Consider the following 22,430-nt stretch of genomic DNA (forward strand, 5'->3'; position numbering starts at 1 on the left):
TATATTTAACCCTTGTCTCAAAGCTTAACCTTGCTGGGAGTTCTGAAAGGCCCGGGCGTATAATTCCACTGCTGAGTAGACCAAACGAGACATGCTCCACTCCTATACTTCACGCTGTAGCTATTGCCTATATTCTCAGTAGACAGGTTCTCTTAGCATAAGTACATTTTCCTAAGCATGATGGCTTAGCTCATGTCGCCATGCATATGTTCGACGCAGTACTCTAAACACAACGTCTTGTAAGCACTTTCTGGCAGGATGTCTACAGATTGGTGATGCCGATGTGCATCGGTAGTTTGGTGGTGGAGCAAATAATTGTTGCGTACCTTGCCTAATTGGCAAATTCCTTTGGTTTGTAGATGTTTTGTTGTTGTTTTTGTTGCAATCTTAGCATCCTTTTGCATGGTTAGAAATTAAGGTTTGATAAGCAGGAGCTAAAAGCAGCTCCTGAATATCCTGCATTAACCAGTGACCAGGAGCTATGACTGGGGAATAAGGAGCTAGTAAACAGTGTTCCGCAAATCTAACTTCCACATAAGATAAAAACATATCATTTTAACCAATGTTTATTACCCTGTAAGCTTTAAATGTTGTATAGCTGTGTCCTAACATTTATTTATAGATTGTACCAAATGCACAGAGTTAAATTCACATAGGGGTGTTCTTTCGGCATCAGTTGGCCTGGGGAGCCCAAAGTAGCTCCTGGTAGTTGTTGGTGTCAAGCTAACCAGGCTCTTCTAGGCTGCAAGCAGGAGCTAAATAGCACGCAGCTCCCCTCAATTTCTTGTTTTGCAAGACAAAAGCATTGCCCCTAAGCTATCCTTCCGGGTCCCCATTAATGTGGGACTGGGATGAGAATATGTACATTAATTAGGGGCTAGTGCAGCAAGTATCTTCATGGTAGTACGGGACTGGAACGAGGGTGCGGGTGATAATGAGCAACCGGCACGAGGATGCACGCAGTAATGTTAGAGGGACCGGGACAGGGATGGGCACAGTAATGATGATGAATGACCGGGACAAAGACGCACACACTAATGAGAGGCTAAGACGAGGATGCGTGCGGTAATGAAACTGAGGACCATTCGAAGGATGCCTGAAGTAATGGTAAGGAGGGATGAGCACGAGAATGCATGTGGTAAAGGTAATGAGGCACCAGGATGGAGATGCATGCAGTAAAGGTAATGAGATACTGGGATGCGGGTGCATGTGGTAATGAGGGACAATGATGCACACTATAATGAGGAACCGAGATGAGGATACACTCTGTAGTGATGATCCACACAAGGATGCACACTGAAGTGGTAATGAGGGACTAGAATGAGGATGCCTGCTGTAATGAGGGACTGGCATAAGGATACTTGTGGTAATGGTAATGGGTGACCAAGAGAAGGATGTGCCTGTTAATGAGGGACCAGGATGAGGATGAGGATGATTGGAGAAATGGTAATGAAGAACCAGGATGCGGATGCGCATTGTGATGATAATGACTGACTGAGACTAGAATGCATGTGATAATGGTAGTGTGTGACCAGGCGAGAATGCATGCAGTGATGAGGGACTGGGACGAGGATGCACATGTTAATGAGGGACCGAAACAAGGTTGCACACAGAAAAGAAGGCGCAGGACAAGGATGGGTTCAGCAATGCTGATGAGGGACCATGACAAGTATGTGTGCAGTTATGCTAAATAGGGACTGGGATGAGGAAGTGCAAATGAATGGTAATGAGGGACCAGAGGATGAGGTGGTAATTGTAATCAGGAACCAGGATGCACATGTAAATGGTAAAGACTGACCAGGACAAGAATGCACATTGCACAATGCACATTGCAGTGGGGAGGAAGATTAGCTCAGGGGCAACGTGTTGGTTTTGCAGTGCAACACAGGTTTGAGTGCCGATCCCGTGCTTAGAATCCACTCGTTGGTATTAAGTGCATTATAAAGGAACAATTATAATAATTATAATTGTAATGATGGACTCTGGTGAGGATTCACATGGTGTTGAAGGACCCCGTACAAAGATGGTCACAGTAATGGCAATGAGGTTGAGGGACAGGGCATGTATGCAGGTGTTCATTGTAATAGCTCATGACAATCAGAGACTGGGACGAAGATCCTGTGGCCTGGCCAAACAATGTTGCACGTGGCAATGTATTCTAGTGGTGGAACAGAATGACATTTATTTGATGTATAACAGTTGGATTAAGGGCTAATAGTTCTAGGAGTCGAACTACAAACAATAGAGATTCTTCTAAAGTAACCCGTCCACAGGATGTGTTAACACAAAGTGGGATTTTCTCTACAAGTGTTAACACCTTCAGTGATGCTGATGCAAATCTTAGTCTTTAACTTGTTCTAACAAGGTTCTGTGTCTCTCTGTGAGACACCCTATCCTGTGAAGAAATGTGTCAAAGGGTTGCCAATAAAAACTTCCAACCCCTAGTCTTAACAAAAACTCTAGCCCGCAAGCTACACTAAGCTGGTAACAGAAATTGCTTTAAAGTCCAGCCCAAAGAAAAGATCCAAAACCTAATCTTCTAAGTCCAGCGCTATTCTAATAATAGTTAGAAATGTCAAGTTGTATGCTACTAGCCAGGTATGAAAATTCACTTGCCCTCTACATCTAGGCAGCACATAATTTCCTACTTGCCAAGAGTCAATCTCAACCAGCCAATTCTGGGGTCTATTCTAATACAGCTAAACCTTTTGGGAAAGATCCTTGTAATGGTTACTCATAGTCCGGGCTTTGCTTCAGGCTTCCCTTCTGTCACCTTGAGAGAGAAGGCCTCTCTTGCGTTTTCAGGCAAGACTATTATGTCTCCGTCAGGCTTCGCCTCCGTTTTATGATGATCAGTGGTGTGCTTTTCCCAGCCCCTCTTCTCTCTAAGGGTTTATGATGGATCTCTCCCACACCTTGCCTTTATCTGGATTCATAACAGGCCCCAACTGGACCATCACTTTATCAGGATTTGCAGCAGGGTTGGTATTTCGCCCCGTGGCCCCCATTAGGGTTGTGTCAACCTCCTTCCCAGGATTGGGTCTCACTCCCTGTTTCTTTAGGGTTCCCGGGAGAAAATCCTATATTTAGACTTTTCAGTTCCCTCAAAGCTTAGGAATTATCTTCCAAAACCCATTGTCACCACCTTATTCTAGGATCTCCAGACCTGGACCACTTCCAGCCAGTCGTCGCTGAGCTTCTCCCCAGTGTTTCCTGCTTTCATCCAGGCAGCAGTCCTTTCCTGAACTCGACATCTAGGAATCTTCCTTTGTGTCATGGAAGCATAAGTAGCCACACCCACCTACTCCGGGATCCTTTCCTTGGGTGCTTCTTCCCAGCCTCTTGTATACATCCTAGCTGGGACATGGCTTCTAATTGTGTTCCTGAAAGGTTGTTCCCCTTTCTGGTTTCAATTATTGAACCTGATTGGTTATTCCATTGGGACACTTTAATCTCTCCTTATTGTCTTTTTGGTGGATCCGTTGTGTTGGCTAGTTGCCTGATAGTCTTTATTGCCAGTAATGAGAGCTTTTGAGAGTTGTTGGCATGCAGCACAGTCTATTCTAAGGGTGGACCTGAAGCACTCCGCATTTGCACTTCTTGCTAGTGATCGTACTCTACTGTGAGCACCGATGCACAATGTTTGCAGGTCTTTCCTTGTTCATTCCATATCGGAGAAGCATTGGTCATTCTTTTCTTTGTTTTCAAACACTGCATGTTCCTGGAATTCAGGGTTTTAGAGTTCTTCAGTATTCTGGTTCCTGTTCCGCGGTGACCCTTTACAATGCTTTCTGGGAGTTGAAGTTTTCTAAATTGGCATCTCTAATCATGGCTCCTGAGGGGATACTGCAGCATCTCTAGTGGAACAGCGAGGCAGCAGGATCTCCCCTCATCTACCCTGCAGGAGGAGAATCGGTTAGCAGCCATGCCAGCGCAGTACCTCGTGGCTCATGTGATGAATCCTATGGAGTCATCACTGATCCCCAGCCTAATGTTCCCTCCCATATGGCCAGGGGAGGGCAGCCGCTACCTGATCCTCATATGATAGGTCATTTTATAACACGCTTAATACCCAGAGGTTTCTAAGCACGGACACGAGGAATCGAACCTGTGTTGCTCTGTGTCGCCTTGCTTTCAAGGCGAGCACCTTACCGCTGAGCTATCCTCCCGAGAACCTGACCCTGGCGGTGGTATTATAAGGGAGAATCACATTGGAGGAGATAGCTGCCAGGGAGATGTGGTAAACCCATTAGGAAAGACGCAGTATTCCTCTCTTCCCTGTGAAGAGAACCCTATAATTCCTAGATTGCTGATGGCATGTTGTCATTCTTTCAATCCTTTCAGGGGTAAAACCCCAAGACCATCTCTTATCAGACATCCTCAGCAGGATACCATTCACACCTCATGAAACAAGAAACACATTTAACACCCATTTCCAATGGTCCTCATTTTTTGAAACAATACAACATTAAAGAGCCTAAAACGTCTATGGACTTCATCTCCCACGAAGCCTAAAGTACTGAGATGAGGCAGATGAAGGAGTAGGAATGAAAGAAACATTTATCCAAACGTGCGGTCTAGTTGTCATGAGAGAACTCGGCGGCTGCATGGGACATTTAAACATGCTAAGCATCTGCAGGTTAGGAGAGGAGAAGCTAGCTGTAGGGTGAATGGAGCGGAGGAAGCGGAGCAAGCGGAGCAAGCAGCAGAAGCAGATGTGAAGAGGAGAAATGTGTGGGACATAGCAGAGCCTCTTAACAGCCTGTGCTTGGAAGCTCACCTACCTGGAAAGACGTGATCCCGGGAGAGGTGCTGCAGACACGGCAGAGGGACCGCTGGGAGAGCAACAGCAAGGCTTATGTAAGTGTGGTCCAATAAAAACTGTTCACTTTCACCAGGACACGAGCACGAAGCAGACGCTGGAACTGAACGAGGGTCAGAAAAAGGCTCTACAGGAGTTGCCACGGTCCAGAGTCGCCAATCAACACTGGTGAGTGTGCCTAAAAAGAGCTGGGGGACCGGGGCATGTGGACAGGCATATGGACAAATAAATGAACATTTTGAATACTGAGCAAGTAAATTGAAGAGACAGAAATTATACGAATCCTCATGTGAAAGAGAGCCATATGGAGAAAGCTGGAATAAATGTTATCCACAGCAGATGAACATTAAGGAGAATGTTGAAAGGCAACGTTTATACAAGTTTCTTTATATAAGAGGTCAATTTGGAGAAGATTGGAACAAGCATTGCCACAAACTATCGAGGTGTAAGCAGTGAAGAGGAATAACTGTGTTGTACCAAGATGAAAGTGTTGTGAACATTGTAGAAAGTCCTGGTGAAAGGAACCATCAGGCAGACCATCCTTTTGGGAAGAGAAACCTGGCAGGAGATGTACACAAGGGGATCGACAGGAACGAAAAGGGGAAGTACACACTGTGAACATTGTACGAAGTGCTGGTGCAAGGAACCATCAGGCAGACATTCCTTTTGGGAAAAGGTTACCTGGCAGGAGAGTATACCAGGGGATCTGCAAGACCCAGCGCAGGAATTCCTGGCAGGGGAGTGTACCAGGAGTTTCAAAACTTTATTGAAGAAGAAAATACATCCATCCTGAAGGAAAGCTCAATAGAAAAGAGACATTTCACCTACTCTTAAAAAGCTAATTCAAATATCCTTTTTTTGCCATCATGAAGAAAGAATCCTTAAGAAAGAGACATTTCATCTATTCTTAAGGGCTCATTGACTGAGAGAGACACCCTTGTTATCCTACCTGAAATAATTCGGGGGAAGAGAACCAGACCCTGGATGCACAGACTATTTGTTGGATTTCCATATTCAGAATCTTTTTTTTTTGTTGGTACACCTTTTATTCAATCAAAACAAACACTCACCACACTCCTTTAATTGTTCATTTATAGTGTGAGGGTCAGAAACCTTTTGACACAAGGTCAATTAGTATAATATTTGATGACAAGACACAGAATAATCTTTCATTTTAGTTTCCTAGGTAAGGAAACTCTTCTTGGATAGGGACAGAACAGCCTTCATCCAACCACTTTTATTGTAATAAAGATGTCTGATGTTGAAAAGTTACAACTTTGTGTCTGTCTCTCATTTCTGACCCCTCAAACTCACGTCTCCCAAATGTAAGGATGGTGAGTTCAGACAGCACACCACAATGCACAAATCTAAAGAAATGAGGGAAGAGGAAGCACGTGGTAATGATGGACCGGAATTAGGATATGCATGGTAATGAGGTATTGGGATGAAGATGTGTATTGAACGGTAATGCGAAAATGGGATGAGGACACATGAGGTAATGGTAATGAGGTACTGGGATGTACATGGTAATGAGGGATCGGGATGAGGGTCCATGAGGTAAAGAGGGACTGGCATGTGTATGCGCAAAGTAATGGTAATGAGGGACCAGGATGAGAATGTGCACGGTAATGGTTATGAGGGACGGAGATGAGGATTTATGCAGTAATGATAATAGGGTCCGGGACAAAGATGTGCACAGAATTTATAACAAGGGAAATGTGAGGAACCAGTGATGTGACTCGGACACAGAGAACCCATGGTGATTGGCATACACTTTTTTTTTTTTAACTTTGTTTTTATTGACATCATACATGTAAGGTAGGGTGCCGGAAGCAGTCCCTGCCAGCAATACATTGAGGAAACATAGATGGCAGTTTACATTTTTTTTTCCCTTACCCGCCAACTCCCCCCCAAACCCCCCCCCCCCAACTTTTTGAACATACCAGGTCTAGAGGTTTTGCAGGTTATAGACTCTGCAGAGAGAACATTTGGATATCAATATGTTATTAGACATACATTTTGACATAATGGGGTCAGATCAGTTCACAGCGAGTAGGGGGCCCAAGCTAGGTCCCTGAGGTTAGTGGAGAGGTGTGTGAAATGGGGACATTAAGGGACGTGCTTTACAGGCGCATAGAGATGCAATCGTCATTAAGAAGCACAGCGGTCCATTCCTGTACAAAATCCGACATGGTGTCATTTGTTATCGCAGTGAGTTTTTCATAGGTGAAGATCGACCTACGTTTACAAAGCCATTCCTCCTTGGATGGAGCTAGAACATTTTTCCATTTTTGAGCTAGCGCTAGCCTCCCCACCCTCAACATGGCCCCAATGACCTTCGGGAATGCAGGCTGTTCTGTCTCCGGCAAAGGAGTACCCAGGAGGATTTCCAGTGGATGTAAGGTGGGGGAATTCCCTTCAATGTCCTGATCCAGCTGAGCAGTTCTGACCAGTACACCTGAATGACCGGGCATCCCCACCACATGTGAAACCAAGTGCCCCGCTGTTGACATGTCCTGGGGCAAAAAGGGGACACCTCTTTAAACATTTTGGACGGGGTGGCTGGAGGGCGATGCCATGAATGGCGTATCTTAAAGCTATGTTCCATGGCAGCGGTGTACAGTGAGCCCGTGAATATAGATATAAAGATTGCCGTCCATGTGTGATCGTCCAGCGTCATGCCCAACCTTTCTTCCCATATTCATTTGAAGGGCTGCCTACCCTCCAGATTAGCCGTTATCAATGTGCCATAGAACTTAGACAGGGAGCCTTTCCTGGAGGCCCTCTTAGTTAGGACAGTTTCGAAAGGAGTGAGGGGGTGCTTGAGGTTATCGGGCCACCGAGGGCAGGTCAGTATCCCTTTCAGGCGCAAATATTCAAAGACTGAGGGCGGGTTGTCGCCCAATGCCTCAGTCAGCTGATTATTCTATGAAACCCTCCTCCCGGGAGAGTTGAGCAACTCTCTCCAGGCCCAAGTCCGACCATGCCTGTGTGTCTCTAAAGCCCCTGGTGTCTAGATCGATGGGGGGACCCCACAGCGATGTTAAAGGGGACGGCCAGGATGACAGCAGCTTGTTTTCCTTGTTCGGCTTCCAGACTGCCCAGAGGGCCGCTAAGGTTGGGTGCGCTCTGCGGTGGGGGGGGAGCCCATAGCAGGTCCCTGACTTTTTTCGGGTTGGTGTGAACATCCTCGATGAAAGTCCAATATGTCCCCAGGTCGTCCCTCATGTGCTCCAACATCACCCGGAGTTGAGCTACTTTGTGGTAAAGTCTAAAGTCCGGGAGGCCACAACCACCATGAGACTTGGGAAGAGTTAGGGTAGAAAATTTGACTCTTGTTCTCTTGCCGGCCCAGATGAACTGAAGGACTCGGGACTGTAGTGTCTTAAAGAAGGCCTCCGGGATCACCACAGGGAGGGTCGCAAAGAGGTAGAGTAAGCGGGGCAGGATGTTCATTTTAACCGTGACCATACGCCCGAACCATGAGAGTGTGAGAGGTGCCCATCATTTGAGATCACTACTAATCTTGGCCAAGATCCCCGGGAAGTTACATTGATAGAGTTGTGACAGATCCCTGGGAATGGTGGTATCCAAATACCTGGTGGAAACCCGCTCTATTCTCACTCCCAGGATTTCGGTGTTACCCCCGATGTCATGATCCCCAGGACCCATGGGCATAATTCTAGACTTGGACGTGTTCACCTTAAGCCCCGAAAAGGTGCCATAGTAGTCTATAAGTCTGAATAATCGGGGTAGGGAGTCCTGGAGGTTGGTCAAGTAGCCCAGGATATCGTCTGCAAACAGGGAAAGTTTAAAGTCGCAATTGTCACATCTAATCCTTGTGTTTTCCTGGTCAGCTCTGATCGCTATAGCCAGTGGCTCCATTGCCAAGGCATATAAAGGGACAGCCCTGACGGGTGCCTCTAGATAGGGCCAGCTGGTCTGAGGTGCCACCATTAACCAAGACTCTTGCCGAAGGACCGTTGTAAAGTGCCGAAACCCAACCACAGAAGTTGTCCACCAGACCCATATTTCGGAGGACTTTACCCATATAAGGCCATTCTACGCGGTCGAAGGCCTTTTCCGAATCTAGTGATCGGAGATAGCCTTCCACCCCTTGCCTTGAAGCCTCATGCATAAGATCCAGGGTCTTCCGTATGTTGTCAGATCCCTGGCGACCCGGGATAAAGCCCACTTGATCTCAGTGTACTAGGGAAGGGAGGAGTCTCGCCAGTCTGTTTGCTAAAAGTTTGGCCAGTATCTTTACATCGGTGTTGAGGAGGGATATAGGGCGGTATGATTGGCACTGGGAGGGGTCCTTCCCTTCTTTGGGGAGCACTACTATCAGGGCGGACATCATCGTGGGTGGAAGGGAGCCCAGTTCCAGTGCCGAGTTAAACATCCTGGCCATGAACGGGGCCAACGTAGACCGGTAGGTCTTGTAAAACTTAACAGTGAACCCATCATCCCCCGGGGCTGTTCCACTCTTCAAAGAGGATATGGTGTCTATTATTTCTTGTGGGGTTATGGGAAGTTCTAGTGTTTCTGCCTTGTCGGGGGAGAGGCCCGGGATCGAGAGGGAGTCCAGGAAGCCATCTATTTCAGACCCGTCCCCTGTATACTCCGAGCAATATAACCGTTCATAATATTCTCTGAATTGCTCAGCTATCTTACTGTCTCTCACAGTCGAGTCCCCTCTGTGGTGCGAATGGAGTTCACCCTCCTACTATTTCTGAGCTCGCGGAGCCTCTAAGCAAGTATCTTATCCGCTTTTTCCCCCTTTTCCACGTATTTCTGTTTCAAGAAAGACAACTTCCTTTACACTTGGAGGTCCGCCAGCCCAGAACGCAATCTTTGTAGCTCCTCCCATTGTCCGGGGAACATCCTGCATTTTCAGTTTCCCCCCAGTTGGATAGAATCTATCTTTTCCCTCAATAGCTTCTCCTCATGACCCCTCTCCCTCTTTTTCTCGATAAGGACGCCCCTAATGGTTGCCTTGAATGCCTCCCAGACACCCAGGACGCCAACCTCCCCATTGTCATTGGCAGAGAAGTATTCTTTTATGGCTTCTAATAGGGTTTGGCGTACTTCCTTATCATGCAGGAGGAGGTCGTTGCACCTCCACAGGGATCCGGATGTGGGAGCTGGGGGAATGCCCAATTTTATTCTAACCAAATCGTGATCAGACCAGGGGACAATCTCCACCCCGAGTCCGTAACCTCACACCAAAGCGTGGCGTCAACCAGAATATAATCGATATGGGAGAATGTGGCATGAGGCTTTGAGTAGAAGGTGAAGTCGGGGTCTCGGCCTTGCTTAATGGGGTGCGTATCACTCAAGCCCAATTCTCCATTGACTTCTTGGAAAACTTCTGCCAGCTTTTTGGGGAAGCGCAAGTTTGGGCATGGATTTACTGACTTCCTATCCCTCTCGGGGCACAGAACCATGTTAAAGTCCCCACCTACCAAAAGGGTGCCCTCCTTCCCAAAAGATGTCCTGTGCCTCGTTTGGAGTGTAAATACAAACCAGGGTGAACAGCCGGCCCCTCACCTCCCCCTTGACCATAATATATCGCCCTTCCACGTCCAACTTCTGAGCTCTGGCCACGAAGTGGGCCCCGGGAGAAACCAGGAGGGCCACTCTGCGTTTTTTGGCCCAGAAGTACGCCACATACACCTGATCAATATTTTTAGCCCTTAGCGTGGGTTCCTTGCCCCTAACCCAGTTAGTTCCTTGTACAAACAGGAAATGAAGGCAGAGCCTTGAAAATTCTCTCACCACCAGCGACCTTTTTGTAGGTGAGTTTAACGTACGTTTAACGACCCCACAGTCAAAAATTGGAGCGAGTCATCCATCAATACGGTGGTAAAGGCTCATGGCTCCCTCCGTGGAGCGCAAAATGACAATGCTCCCACAAAACTTCCGCACCCTGCTGATGCCCAGAAACAATTCTATAAGTGCAAAGTTGACCTGATAACCTGGTGCGACCCAACTGAATCCCCAATAAACAAACGCCAACTTTTCCATCCCCGCTCCCCCCTCCCCCTAAATGCCTGGTTGATTAGCGGCTTCATCTTGTCGCCAGTCCAGGCCACCATTGTCTTCCCCCCTCCGGGCTCCCAAAATCTTCAAAAACAACAACTCGAGCCTCCCCACCCCCATATCCTTATTAGTCCATAAACAGTTGCGTCGCCTCCCCACTCACAGTACCGGGTACACGCTTGATCGTCGAGCTCCCGGGGGCTCTTCAAGTGCTGGGCAGCTCCGGGGATGCCGGTGCCACTCTTTTGAATTTCCTGTGGCCTCGGACTTTACGTCTTTCCTGTGGAGCCCTCGTCCGCCTGGGGCCAGCTGGGGCTCTCTCGCGTTCTCGCTCGCCCACTTCCATATTTGGATCATCCAGGAGCTCCCCCGACACCCTGCGAATATCGTCCTCCATGACCATGGCGTACTTGTAGCCGTCTAGCTCAAAGGAATGTGGGAAAGGGTATCCCCACCTATATCGGACCCCTTTGGTCTGAAGCATTTTCGTCAGCGGGGAACAGAGCCGACGTCTCGCCAGGGTGAAGGCAGACAGATCCTGATACACCGAGATCTGAGCCCCCTCCCAGTCCAATGGGCCTTTTCTTGCGGGCCAGTTCAAGAATTTTACTTTTCTCCGCAAAGTAGTGGAATCGTACTAGAATGGACCTGGGGCCTCTGTTGGCTGCACCTGCTCTGTGGGCTCTATCAATAGTCGGTTTGTTCATGTTAGCCCCTTCAAAGAGTGATCGCACCACCGCGTTAACAGCTTTTACAATGTCTGCTTGTGTTTCGCCCTCACGCTCCGGGAAACCTAAAAAGCGCAGGTTACAGTGACGTTCCTTGTTCTCCAGGTCATCAAGCTTTAGGGAACATTTCTCTTCCCTCCTCTCGAGCTCCGCCAGGCGCATATCAAATTGCATCTCAAAGATGCCGTTCAAGGCCGTATTGTTCTCTAGCGCCTGAACCCTGTCATCTATATTGTCCACTTTTATGTCCAAAGTGTCCAGACGTAGCGTTATATCCGCCCTGAAGCCTCTGATCTCCTCGAGGAGGGTGGCCATACCCTTGGTGACCATGCTAGTGTCTGTTAGTTCCTGAGGCGTCGAGGTCGCCATCTCAGGGCGAGTCGGGGAGCCAGGGGCCAAGCGTCGGAATTTCTGCAGAGATTCTTTCCAGTTCATAGGACTCCCCCGGCTCCTCACCTCCTCACGGGATCCGCTCCAATGGGCACCGCCGCCGGGCCACAATACGCCTCTGAAGAGGTCCTGCCTGCATGCCGTCCAGGCCCTGTGCTCACTGTTGGGGTGGGGGGTTGTTTAGGCCTATTCTCCGCTTCTAGGTCAAAGGCCGGCTCTCTTTGCCTTCAATATAATGCAGCACTTTAAGGCGGCCTCTGACCTCGTGGGTGCTCCGGTGCCCCCTCGGCATGTCTCCCGATCCACCGTCAGATCCAGGGAGGGCCCGAAGTGGGGGGGGGATAGGTGGGCTGCTGTGGGTACCCCTTGGGGAGGGTGCTCGCTCTTCAAAGTCGCCGGCGGGGGCTTCTGCTCTCGCTGGACTCCGAGGGGGCAAGCCAGCTCTCCTGGGCCGGATCCACTGAGCGCTGATGTCCGGGGACGCCTCACAGGCCTCCACGCCCGGTGCGCTGCTCCAGGGTGTGGCCCCAATGGCGGGAAGCAGCCCAAAGCGTCGAGCTGCCCTGCCTGGGCTCTGTGGGGCACAGGAGACCACTGCAGACAAATTTGGGGTGGGGCTGCCGATGAAGCTGCAGGACTCACCTTATCCGCGGCTCTCCGTTGTTTTCATGCAGACCCGCGGCGCCGGGGGAGGCGGGGCATTCCCTCCCTCCTATCTTCGCGGGCTCACTGCGCAGCAAAGGCGCCACGTCGGGAGACCAGAGTTGGGGTATTCAGGTGCCCCACGGTGTTAGAAGGCTGCGGTGGGGGTCGCACTTCAATCCAGGGAGTTCTGGGGGGGCTCAAGTCCCAAAAACGGCACCCTTCGGAGGAGACGAGAAGAGATGCGTCAGTGCATCCTGCGCCCCCCTGGTGGTTGGCATACACTTTTATTAAACAAGAAAGGTGTTGGAAAATGCCTCACTATCCCTGATCTAATAGGTATTTTCCTACCACAGCCAAAACGATGGGTCTGTCAGGTGTCAAGATGTCCAAAGCAAAAATGTCCAAGATACCAAGGTAACACAATTTGGGTGCAGGGTCCCAGACTTGCAAAAATCCAGGTATACTATCCTGCCAGGTTCTCTTGTACAATTCCTTATGGATGCAAAGCCCAGATCCACAATTCGATTGGAATACTCTCTGCAAGGATTTTATGTTGCAATCTCTCTTTCTCATTCAGTACAAGGAGGTATAGATCTTCCCCATTACTGTAAGGTAAAGTACTGTGGCTATGAAGATAACGGTGATTCCAATGGATTACTCTCTCCCCCACTCAAGGCAACCAATTCACTCTTGAAGGGTCTTTTTGCCTCAGTTTCGGCATCCCATTCTTCCCTCTGGGTTCACTGACAGCATATGTGTTCTTTCACTCCACTCATATGTATTGGGTATTCGCCTCAGTATCTTCTGGACATCGAGCGGCTTTCCCCACTCAGCGGCACAGAGCATTCTTACTCCTTGCATTGGAACGAAGCCCGTCCTGGCTTCCAGTTCCCACTGCGCCTTCCTTCTTCGTCTGGCGATCCCACGGTAAACTGGCATTGCTTCACTGCACGGCTGGTCTGGAGCTCACCTCTGTACCTCTACACTCGCGGCAGTGCTCTGAAGCCACGGCTCTCAGTCCCATCTGCTTCTCGGTTTGCCCGATCAGCCAGGTGTGCTTGGGTCAGCTCGCTCTCTCACTGCCTTCACTTGCCTTCCTTCGTGGTTCACTCCCGGATTGGGACGCCATCTGCTCTACACTGCAACCTGTGGTTTGTGACGGTTTCTAAAATGATGCTTGGAAAAGGAAGCTCTCCCCATTTTCCTGTGGTGGCTGATTTAAACTCCTGCCTCCAGGCTGTAAATGTCTTGGACCAATCACATTCTTCACAACACTCGACTGCCCATTATGCTTCACACTCTTTCTCATGGCAGACCTCTTCCGCGTCTCAGAATGTGTTGTTTTACTAGGTGTAAAATGTTCATAAGTTCTGTCAGCACCGTTTGCAGGATGTTGAAGGGGATTATCAGAATAAGCCATTAATGCAGGGGGGATGGAGGGAATAGCTCTAAAAAATAAGGGGAGATACCATGTCTAATCATCTGATATCTGTCCATCCCTCTGAGGGTCGCGTCCCCTTATGTGATCTTCCCTCGCATAGCCATCCCCAGGGTCGGGATCAGGTAGCGACTGCTGTCCCCTGGCTACGCGAGGAGAGGCTACCTTCAGGAAAGAAGTGATGACATCATCAGATTCATCACACAAGTTATGTCAGGACAACTTGGTATGCAATCTGCCGCTGTTCCAAGTCTGCAAGGAGGTCTGTGATTTGCTAAGGTGGATGGTTCACTCTCCTTGATTTTTTTTGGGGGTGGGGGGGTTGTTTGTATGTATGTTTGCTGCGGTCCCTGCCCTCCGCAGACAATGTTATATTCAAATAAAACTGCACATTGCTATAGTTATAAACTACAGTTTATTCTCAGGAGCCTTCAGTTAAAGACATTATTAGTGCACTGCCTTGGAGTCATCTCTGAGGCAGTCCTGTGTGGTAATGGCCAGGAGGCGAGCGTCAATAATTATTGCCTATACCACTTCGGAATTATACTTGAGGGATCCTGCTAGGGTGGGGTCCTGCCTTTATGGCCACCCCTAGCTAACGTTTGGAGAATCTCATTATTCCTACTACCCTCTGTGGATGAGATGCCTTTATGCTGACTGGTATTCCCACATGCAAGTTGGGTCTTTCTTCCTAATCCACCACCGCTCTGAGTATATACTCTTCATTGGCATATTGAAGATACAAAGTTATAAGCATTTCAAAATGGCCTCATCCTATACAAAGACCAACTTAACCATAACCACAGAGTTGCAACTACTTCTTTATTTAATGTATCTATATATGGATGCATGTATATGTGTAGATTCATATAGGCGTGTATGTTTGTGTGTATAAATATGTAGATATGTTTGAGTGTATTTTATATAGCTTCAGAAAACCTCTATTCTATGGATGCATTTTATTTCAGTGTTCTGTTTTACATGTGGATGATTAACATTTCACTTTAATTCTACAGGTGACCAGAGAATGGACAAAAAACACGATGAAGTAGCATGAACATAATCTAACTCCATAAAAAAGTGTTTACCTGGAAGAAAGTGAAAATGCTTCAGAACTCTGAAAAGTTAACATTAGGGGGTATTCCAATTTCCAGGTAACGCACCCGAAGACAACCTTATTTATGAACGAGATCTGATGGCCTCGAAAAGAAGTTCCGCGGGGAATCTAGCCTGGCTACAAGCTGAGGAACACATTTGAGCGAGTTGTGTATGGCTTGAAGATTTCCCTTGTTTGGTATGCTTGCAAAACAAAACCTGAATCGTTGACATAATGCCAATTTAAAACAAATCTCATTGGTGCACAGAAAAGTTTTAGTAGCAAAGTAACATAAAACAACACAGTTTGGAGAAAAACCTCATCAGTGTATGGAATTTCAGAAAGTCCTCATTTTTAACAGTCTTATTTGGCATGTGCGGAAGCAGGTTGAAGAAACATCTTGGTGGTGCACTGAATGTCTGAAAAACCAGTGTCATAAAACACAACACAACAAAAGAGAATGAAGGTAGCAAAAAAAACTCTGAGTGCACTGAAAAAAAGCGTTATCCGGCACAATGGCAGACTCAGAAGAGCACAACCTCATCGGTGCACTGAATGCACGAAAAGCTTGAACTCAAAATGTGATCATGCACGGCATATGGAAATGCAAAGAGATGAGAAACATTTTCAGTGCTCTGAATGTAAAAAAATCTTTAAAGGGAAAGTCAAACTGAGAAATCACGAGAGAACGCACAGAGGAAAAAAGACGTTTCAGTGCACTGAATGTCCAATGAGCTTTCGGTGGGAAGGCCCCCTGCGAAATCATGAGAGAACACACACGGGAGAAAAACCTTATCAGTGCACCGAATGTTCACAAAACTTCAGTCGCATGTCCAGCCTTACTTACCATAACAGAAGCCATACAGGAGAAAAATCTTATCAGTGCAGCGAATGTCCGAAGATTTTCAGTCGCAAAGACGGCCTCATTCGTCATGAGAGAACACATACGGGCGAGAAACCTTATCAGTGCACTGAATGTCAGAAAAGCTTTAGAGCAAAAGGCCATCTGAGAAGTCATGAGAAACTGCACACGGGAGAGAAACCTTATCAGTGCACTGAATGTCAGAAAAGGTTTAGCGAGAAAGGCAATCTGAGAAATCATGAGAGAATACACACGGGAGAAAAACCTCACAAGTGCTCTGAATGTCACAAAAGCTTCATTTATCAAAGCCATCTTATCGAGCATAAGAGAACACACACAGGGGAAAAACCATATCAGTGCACTGAATGTCCACAAAACTTCAGTCAAAAAGTCAGTCTAATTCAGCACAAGAGAACACATACAGGAGAAAAACCTTACCAGTGCACTGAATGTTCACAACATTTCAGTCAAAAAATCAGTCTTATTTTGCACCAGAGAACACACACGGGAGAAAAACCTTATCAGTGTAGTGTATGTACAAAACTGTTTAGTCTAAAATGCACACTAGTTCAGCATGAGAGAATACATACAGGAGAGAAGCCTTATCAGTGCCTTAAATGCCAGAAAAACTTTAGCACGAAAGGCCACCTGAGAAGTCACAAGAGTATACACACAGGAGAAAAACCTCATCAGTGCGCTGAATGTCAGAAAAGCTTTAGAGAGAAATACCTATTAAGAAAACATGAGAGAACACATTGGGGAAAAAATGTTATCGGTGCACTGAATATTCACACAAATTCTGTCAAAGGGTCTGCCTTATTCGGCCTGAGTGAAGGCGTAGAGGAGAAAACCCTGATCAGTGTACGCAGTGCCAGAAAAGTTTTATTGAAGCAGTAGGCCCTGACCCAGTGGGCCCGCTCGGAGATGACCGCTGCCTAATATAGTGATTTTGAGCCAAGCATTATTGTGAGTTGACTTCCACCCAAGTGAATGATTCCGATCCAAAGGGAAGGGCCTTATAGCAAAGACAAACATCACCGTTGGATAAAATGCTATTAGAGCTGTGCAGGTGCAAACAAAGCAGTTATGCCCCATTCTGCGGCTGATGTCTGTAGGCCTTGCAACACAATGGTGTATCATACAAAGTCACATCTGGAAGGGGGAGCAACCAGAGACACCAGCTGTGATGGCCAAAAGTGGAACAGGTGAAATAACCTGAAACTCTGATGTGTCTGGATGAAACACTTTGTGGGGGTTTGTGCAATGGCAAAACACAGAAGAGACACATCTGTATGATTGTGGTGCAAGGAGGTAATGCAGGCTCTGAGTGGCAGAACAGTGACATTTGTTCATAGCAGTGTAACGTGGCAGGACTTTATGACATTCTGATTTAACAGGTGTGACAAGATCTCCTTGCTGACCTGTACTGGTGGATGGTGTGGTGGCCAAGGTGGCTGTGTGCTGCCACATGCCATGCTGTACTCAGGGGCTTGTTACTCTGCTGCCTTTTGAGCTCCTGTCCCTTTCAGGGCATCATTGAGGGGTAGTCCTGCAGAGCTGGCAGCACCAGCTATCTTTGCTACCCTCATGTGGATGCAGAAACTAGATCCAATTGCACAGGTAGGAAGGAGCAGGGCTCGAGCTAAGACAAAGTTCACACCGTCAACCAGTTACCTCAGAAGATCTACAAGCTAGGCAAAGGTTGGGACCAGGGTGTGGCAGGCAGGGAAACACCCACCTATGGGAAAGGGGAGGAGTCCGTCAGCCATTCCCCTTACCAGATGCCTGGGAGCCACTCCTGACCTCCATTATACCAGAGAGAGGCTGGAAAGCAGGCTCTATAACAGGTGGGCCCTGTGGTAGGAGTCTGAAGCTCATTTGGAGAGGGCTGGTGCAGTAGATGGAAAGCCAGAGGAGGGGTCCAATAGCCTGGCAAGGGAATGATGTAGGCAACTGGAGTTAGGAGGATACAGCAGGCCAAAGGAGAAGCCCAGATGCTTGGGGATAGGAGGACTCATGGACCTGGGGAGAGGTCTGAGGTTGTTGGGGTAAGGAGGCGCGATGAAGCTGGAAATATAAACATAGGGAGTTGGGCTAGAAAGAGCCATGAGGATGGGGCAAGTAGCTAAGAGAAGGTTGGAGAAGAAACCCATTGGACTGTGGAAATAGACTCAGAGGGCTGGGAGAGAAAGGCCGGTGAGAGATAGAGAGAGACAGTGATAGGAAAGTAAACCCAAGAGGAGGGAGAAAGGGGGTATCCCTCTCTCCCTCCAACCTCATGGAAGTTGTGGAGAGCAATCGTAGATGGTGGTAAGAGAAGCTAAGGAAGAGGTCATCAGAAGAACCACAAGGAGGTGGTGAAGTAGCCATCTCTCAATCTAGTGGTGCCAGAGGAGTGGGTACATACAGTAGAAGATGGGGGCTGCAGGAAAAGTAAGAGGTGGAATTAAAGGGGCGGGAGGAAATGAAAGACTGGGTGGAGTGGAGTGGAGGAGAGGAGAGTAGTGCATCAGGAACAGGAGGATGTGGCAAACGTAAACCAGCATTGCCAATGTCAACAGTTTTGGCTTTTGTGTAGGTATGGGAAAGGCATTTGCCAGGTATTGTCATAGTAGTATTAACTGGACATCGATGCTAGCAGCTGCAAAATGGTGTGGGGACCTGGGCTTATAACAGCAGTGCCTGGCAAATGCCTAATACTTCTACAAAAGCCCAAATTGCTGGCTTTGCTAATGCTTGTTTTTAATAGGACTTCAGTGAATGACACACATGGTGCTTATAAATCGAGGCGCTGAAGGCAGACCTCGTTATTACATTTTTATTGCACCAGTAGCGCTTTTACAGCTCCAAGTAAGTTATTAACTCTCAGGCTCTTCAGGTTTGATATTAAGGCTTGATGAATCTACCTCAAAGAGATCCTAGGAGGATGTGTTTTCAGCTGTAAGGGGCAGGAAGTGGGCGGGAATGGCCATGGGGATTAGCATGGACATGGGCAGTCAATGGTTGGGTAAATAACCAAACAACACCTACAAGCTTTGACTAGTGAAGATGGATAGATCAAGGGTGAAATAATACATAGGAACAAGAGCAGTACAAAGGTGTGAGGAGGGTAGTCCAAGGCTAGACTGGGTGTTAAGGAACCCCAGAGTTTGAATTAGCACCCCATTCCTCAGACACCCCATCTAACCTGCACCAACACGTCACAGGGGCTGCAGTTGGTGACCCTTGCCCTCGGGGATGTCTTTTGGGGGTTGCCAGAGGTGTTCTTTTATGGCTGTGGCTAGTGCCATGTGGCTCTTTGTTCCTGGAGTGGCTGGCTTTCTTGTTCAGGCTTCTTAATAAAAAACAGAGGGATTTACAAGTCTAACACTTTCTGCAGTGACCCTAAATAAGAAAGAATAGGAATAGCAAATAATTTGTCGTTCTGAAATTCTATACAATAATTACTAGACACATTAAAGGTTTATTTCAGGCACACGTCAGGGGGTGAGTCACTTATTTAGCCTTTCATCCTTCTGAGGTCGATAAATGGGTACCAACACAGGTTGGGTGATATTGTAAATATATTTGTTCTGTATAAAGCTCTTAAGCGTAAGTGCTATATAATAACACAAAATTATCATTTGGCCTTGGATGCCTGTTTGCATTCACAGTAATTTGGTAATATGGGCCTACAAACACTGATATTAATGATACATATGGTCATCCATTCTTGTATCACATGTATATCACATAGTGTTATCGTAACCATATTTTACATGGTGTAGTTAGGAACAATGGCATGTGATGTCACTTCCTGTTTTGTTAAGGGGTGAAAGGTCGTGTTCCATCGCTTCCCGTGATGTCACTTTGGGATGGGGCAAATTACATCACTTCCTGTGATGTCTTCAGAGGTCAAGAGTTGTGTGATGTCACTTCCGCTACCCCTGGCATTTTGGTGAAATGATGTCCCTGCTTGCCCTCCCAGTGGTCAGCAAGCTTTGTACAGCAGCAAGGGACAACCACTGGTACAGAAACCTACAGAACAAGTGACGGAAAAGAGGACAACGACCACCAGATTTGTAGAAAGAATTGTTCAGGGCATTTAAACCTCTTCACACTGGAAACTGTCATCCCCGTAGATGTTTGGGCCATGGGCTGCAGATTTTAGACTATCCATTGTGAAACTGCCTTTTTGGTTTCTTTATTGCACCAGAGAAGATGTTATCCTGCTGTTCTGTTGGCCACTGCTTACTTGTTTCAGACCTAGAAGAGGCCATCCTGTTATTCCTTCTAGTTCAGCCCTTTTTCTTTTATTAAATAAAATCCCTTAAAAGCTGCCACTGTGGTATGTGTGTGTCCCATTGCTCCCCGCTTGAATTTGTGACAACAGACCTTCATGAAATGCAACCACAGCATGGATGTAGCTGCCATGAAGCCCTTTGCAAGTTGGCTGCGGAGCGGGAAACATGTGCTGATCAGAAACACAATCTCCCTGATTAGAGCCAATTGGTGCTAAAGCCTAGAACTATTTGAAAACAAATGTTTCGAGACATCAGCATGCAATCTGGCAAAATCTAAGAAACAAATAGTACGGAAATGGCTACCAATACCAGTCCAATAGATGGAACAGTTTTAAATGGACTACATTTTAAAACCCTTTTTGCTGCTTTGTTAAAACTATGGCTGGAGCAATTTGCTGACAACTGCCCAGGTTACACCAACAACCTGAATCCACACCAACTTGCCCAGCAGCGAGAACCTTACTACTACCAATGTTACCACATCCGGCCTGCCCTGAAACCGAAGACTCAAAAGCCTGTCTACTTATAGCTTGCAAAATGTAACAGCTCCAGACACTGGATGTAGACACATGTTATCCAAGAACTCAATGGCAATATAACAAAAGCCAAACAAACCACATGGGAGCCAAAGGCCAGTGAATGCTAAGCAAATGAACTATGGCGCGCTGCAAGAATAGCCACCATCTCTGCGTATCATGAATACAGTACATTGATAACAGCCGCAGTGAAGCACTGACAGCTGCCCTCTTCCTAAACTCCTGGAAGTGCCTGGCCATCGGCCGAAGTTCAAGTCTACAGTGCATATTTCAATTAGTTTCTTTGTCACAACTTCTGTTTACTATGCCATTTTTAATTTTCAGAAAAGGCTCATCAGTGACCATGTAAATTCATATAAACTAAAAGAGTTCTCAATGCTTTGGCCTTGTCTTCCGGTGATGAAGCACACAGAGGGCATTCTCCCTCAACTACAAAATGCATGCTGAGTTCTGAATGCTTTGGCCTTCTCTTCCAGTGATGAAGCACACATAGGGCATTCTCTCTCAACTACAAAACGCATGCAGAGTTCTCAATGCTTTGGTCTTCTCTTCCAGTGATAAAGCACACATAAGGCATTCTTCCTCAACTACAAAACGTGTGTAGAGTACTCAATGCTTTGGTCTTCTCTTCCAGTGATAAAGCACACATAGGACATTCTCCCTCAACTTCAAAACGCATGCAGAGTTATCAATGCTTTGGCCTTCTCTTCCGGTGATGAAGCACACATAGGGCATTCTCCCTCAACTACAAATGCATGTGGAGTTGTCAATGCTTTGCCCTTCTTTTCCAGTGATAAAGCACACATAGGGCATTCTCCCTCAGCTACAAATGCATGTGGAGTTGTCAATGCTTTGGCCTTCTCTTCCAGTGATCAAGCACACATGGGGGCATTCTCCCTCAACTACAGAATGCATGCAGAATTCTCAATGCTTTGACCTTCTCCTCCAGTGATAAAGCACACATAGGACATTCTCCCTCAACTACAAATGCATGTGGAGTTCTGAATGCTTTGGCCTTCTCTTCCAGTGATCAAGCACATTTTCCCTCAACTACAAAACACATACAGAGTTCCCAATGCTTTAGCCTTCTCTTCCAGTGATAAAGCACACATAGGGCATTCTCCCTCAACTACAAAACGTGTGTAGAGTACTCAATGCTTTGGCCTTCTCCTCCAGTGATGAAGCACACATAGGGCATTCTCCTTCACTACAAAACGCATGCAGAGTTCTCAATGCTTTGGCCTTCTCTTCCGGTGATGAAGCACACATAGGGCATTCTCCCTCAACTACAAATGCATGTGGAGTTGTCAATGCTTTGGCCTTCTTTTCCAGTGATAAAGCACACATAGGGAATTCTCCCTTAACTACAAATGCATGTGGAGTTCTCAATTCTATGGCCTTCTCCTCCAGTGATGAAGCACACATAGGGCCTTCTCGCTCAACTACAAAATACATGCAGAATTCTCAATGCTTTGACCTTCTCCTCCAGTGATAAAGCACACATAGGACATTCTCCCTCAACTACAAATGCATGTGGAGTTCTCAATGATTTGGCCTTCTCTTCCAGTGATCAAGCACATTCTCCCTC

At 47.1% G+C, this 22,430-nt stretch overlaps 1 protein-coding gene across 1 annotated transcript in view; it reads left to right on the forward strand.

The window, feature by feature from the left end:
* The window catches only part of LOC138489312 (zinc finger protein 84-like), a 75,111-nt gene extending 53,893 nt beyond the window's left edge, over positions 1 to 21,218 (forward strand). Inside the window, exon 2 of the mRNA XM_069617012.1 lies at positions 15,082 to 21,218. Within this exon, the coding sequence (XP_069473113.1) occupies positions 15,622 to 16,920 (1,299 nt within the window). The 5' untranslated portion in view covers positions 15,082 to 15,621 and the 3' untranslated portion in view covers positions 16,921 to 21,218. The remainder of the gene's footprint in view (positions 1 to 15,081) is intronic.
* The last annotated feature ends 1,212 nt before the right edge of the window (positions 21,219 to 22,430 follow it).

Source organism: Ambystoma mexicanum, chromosome 9 (assembly GCF_040938575.1).
Source record: "Ambystoma mexicanum isolate Mex_15411 chromosome 9, UKY_AmexF1_1, whole genome shotgun sequence".
Lineage (NCBI taxonomy): Eukaryota > Metazoa > Chordata > Amphibia > Caudata > Ambystomatidae > Ambystoma > Ambystoma mexicanum.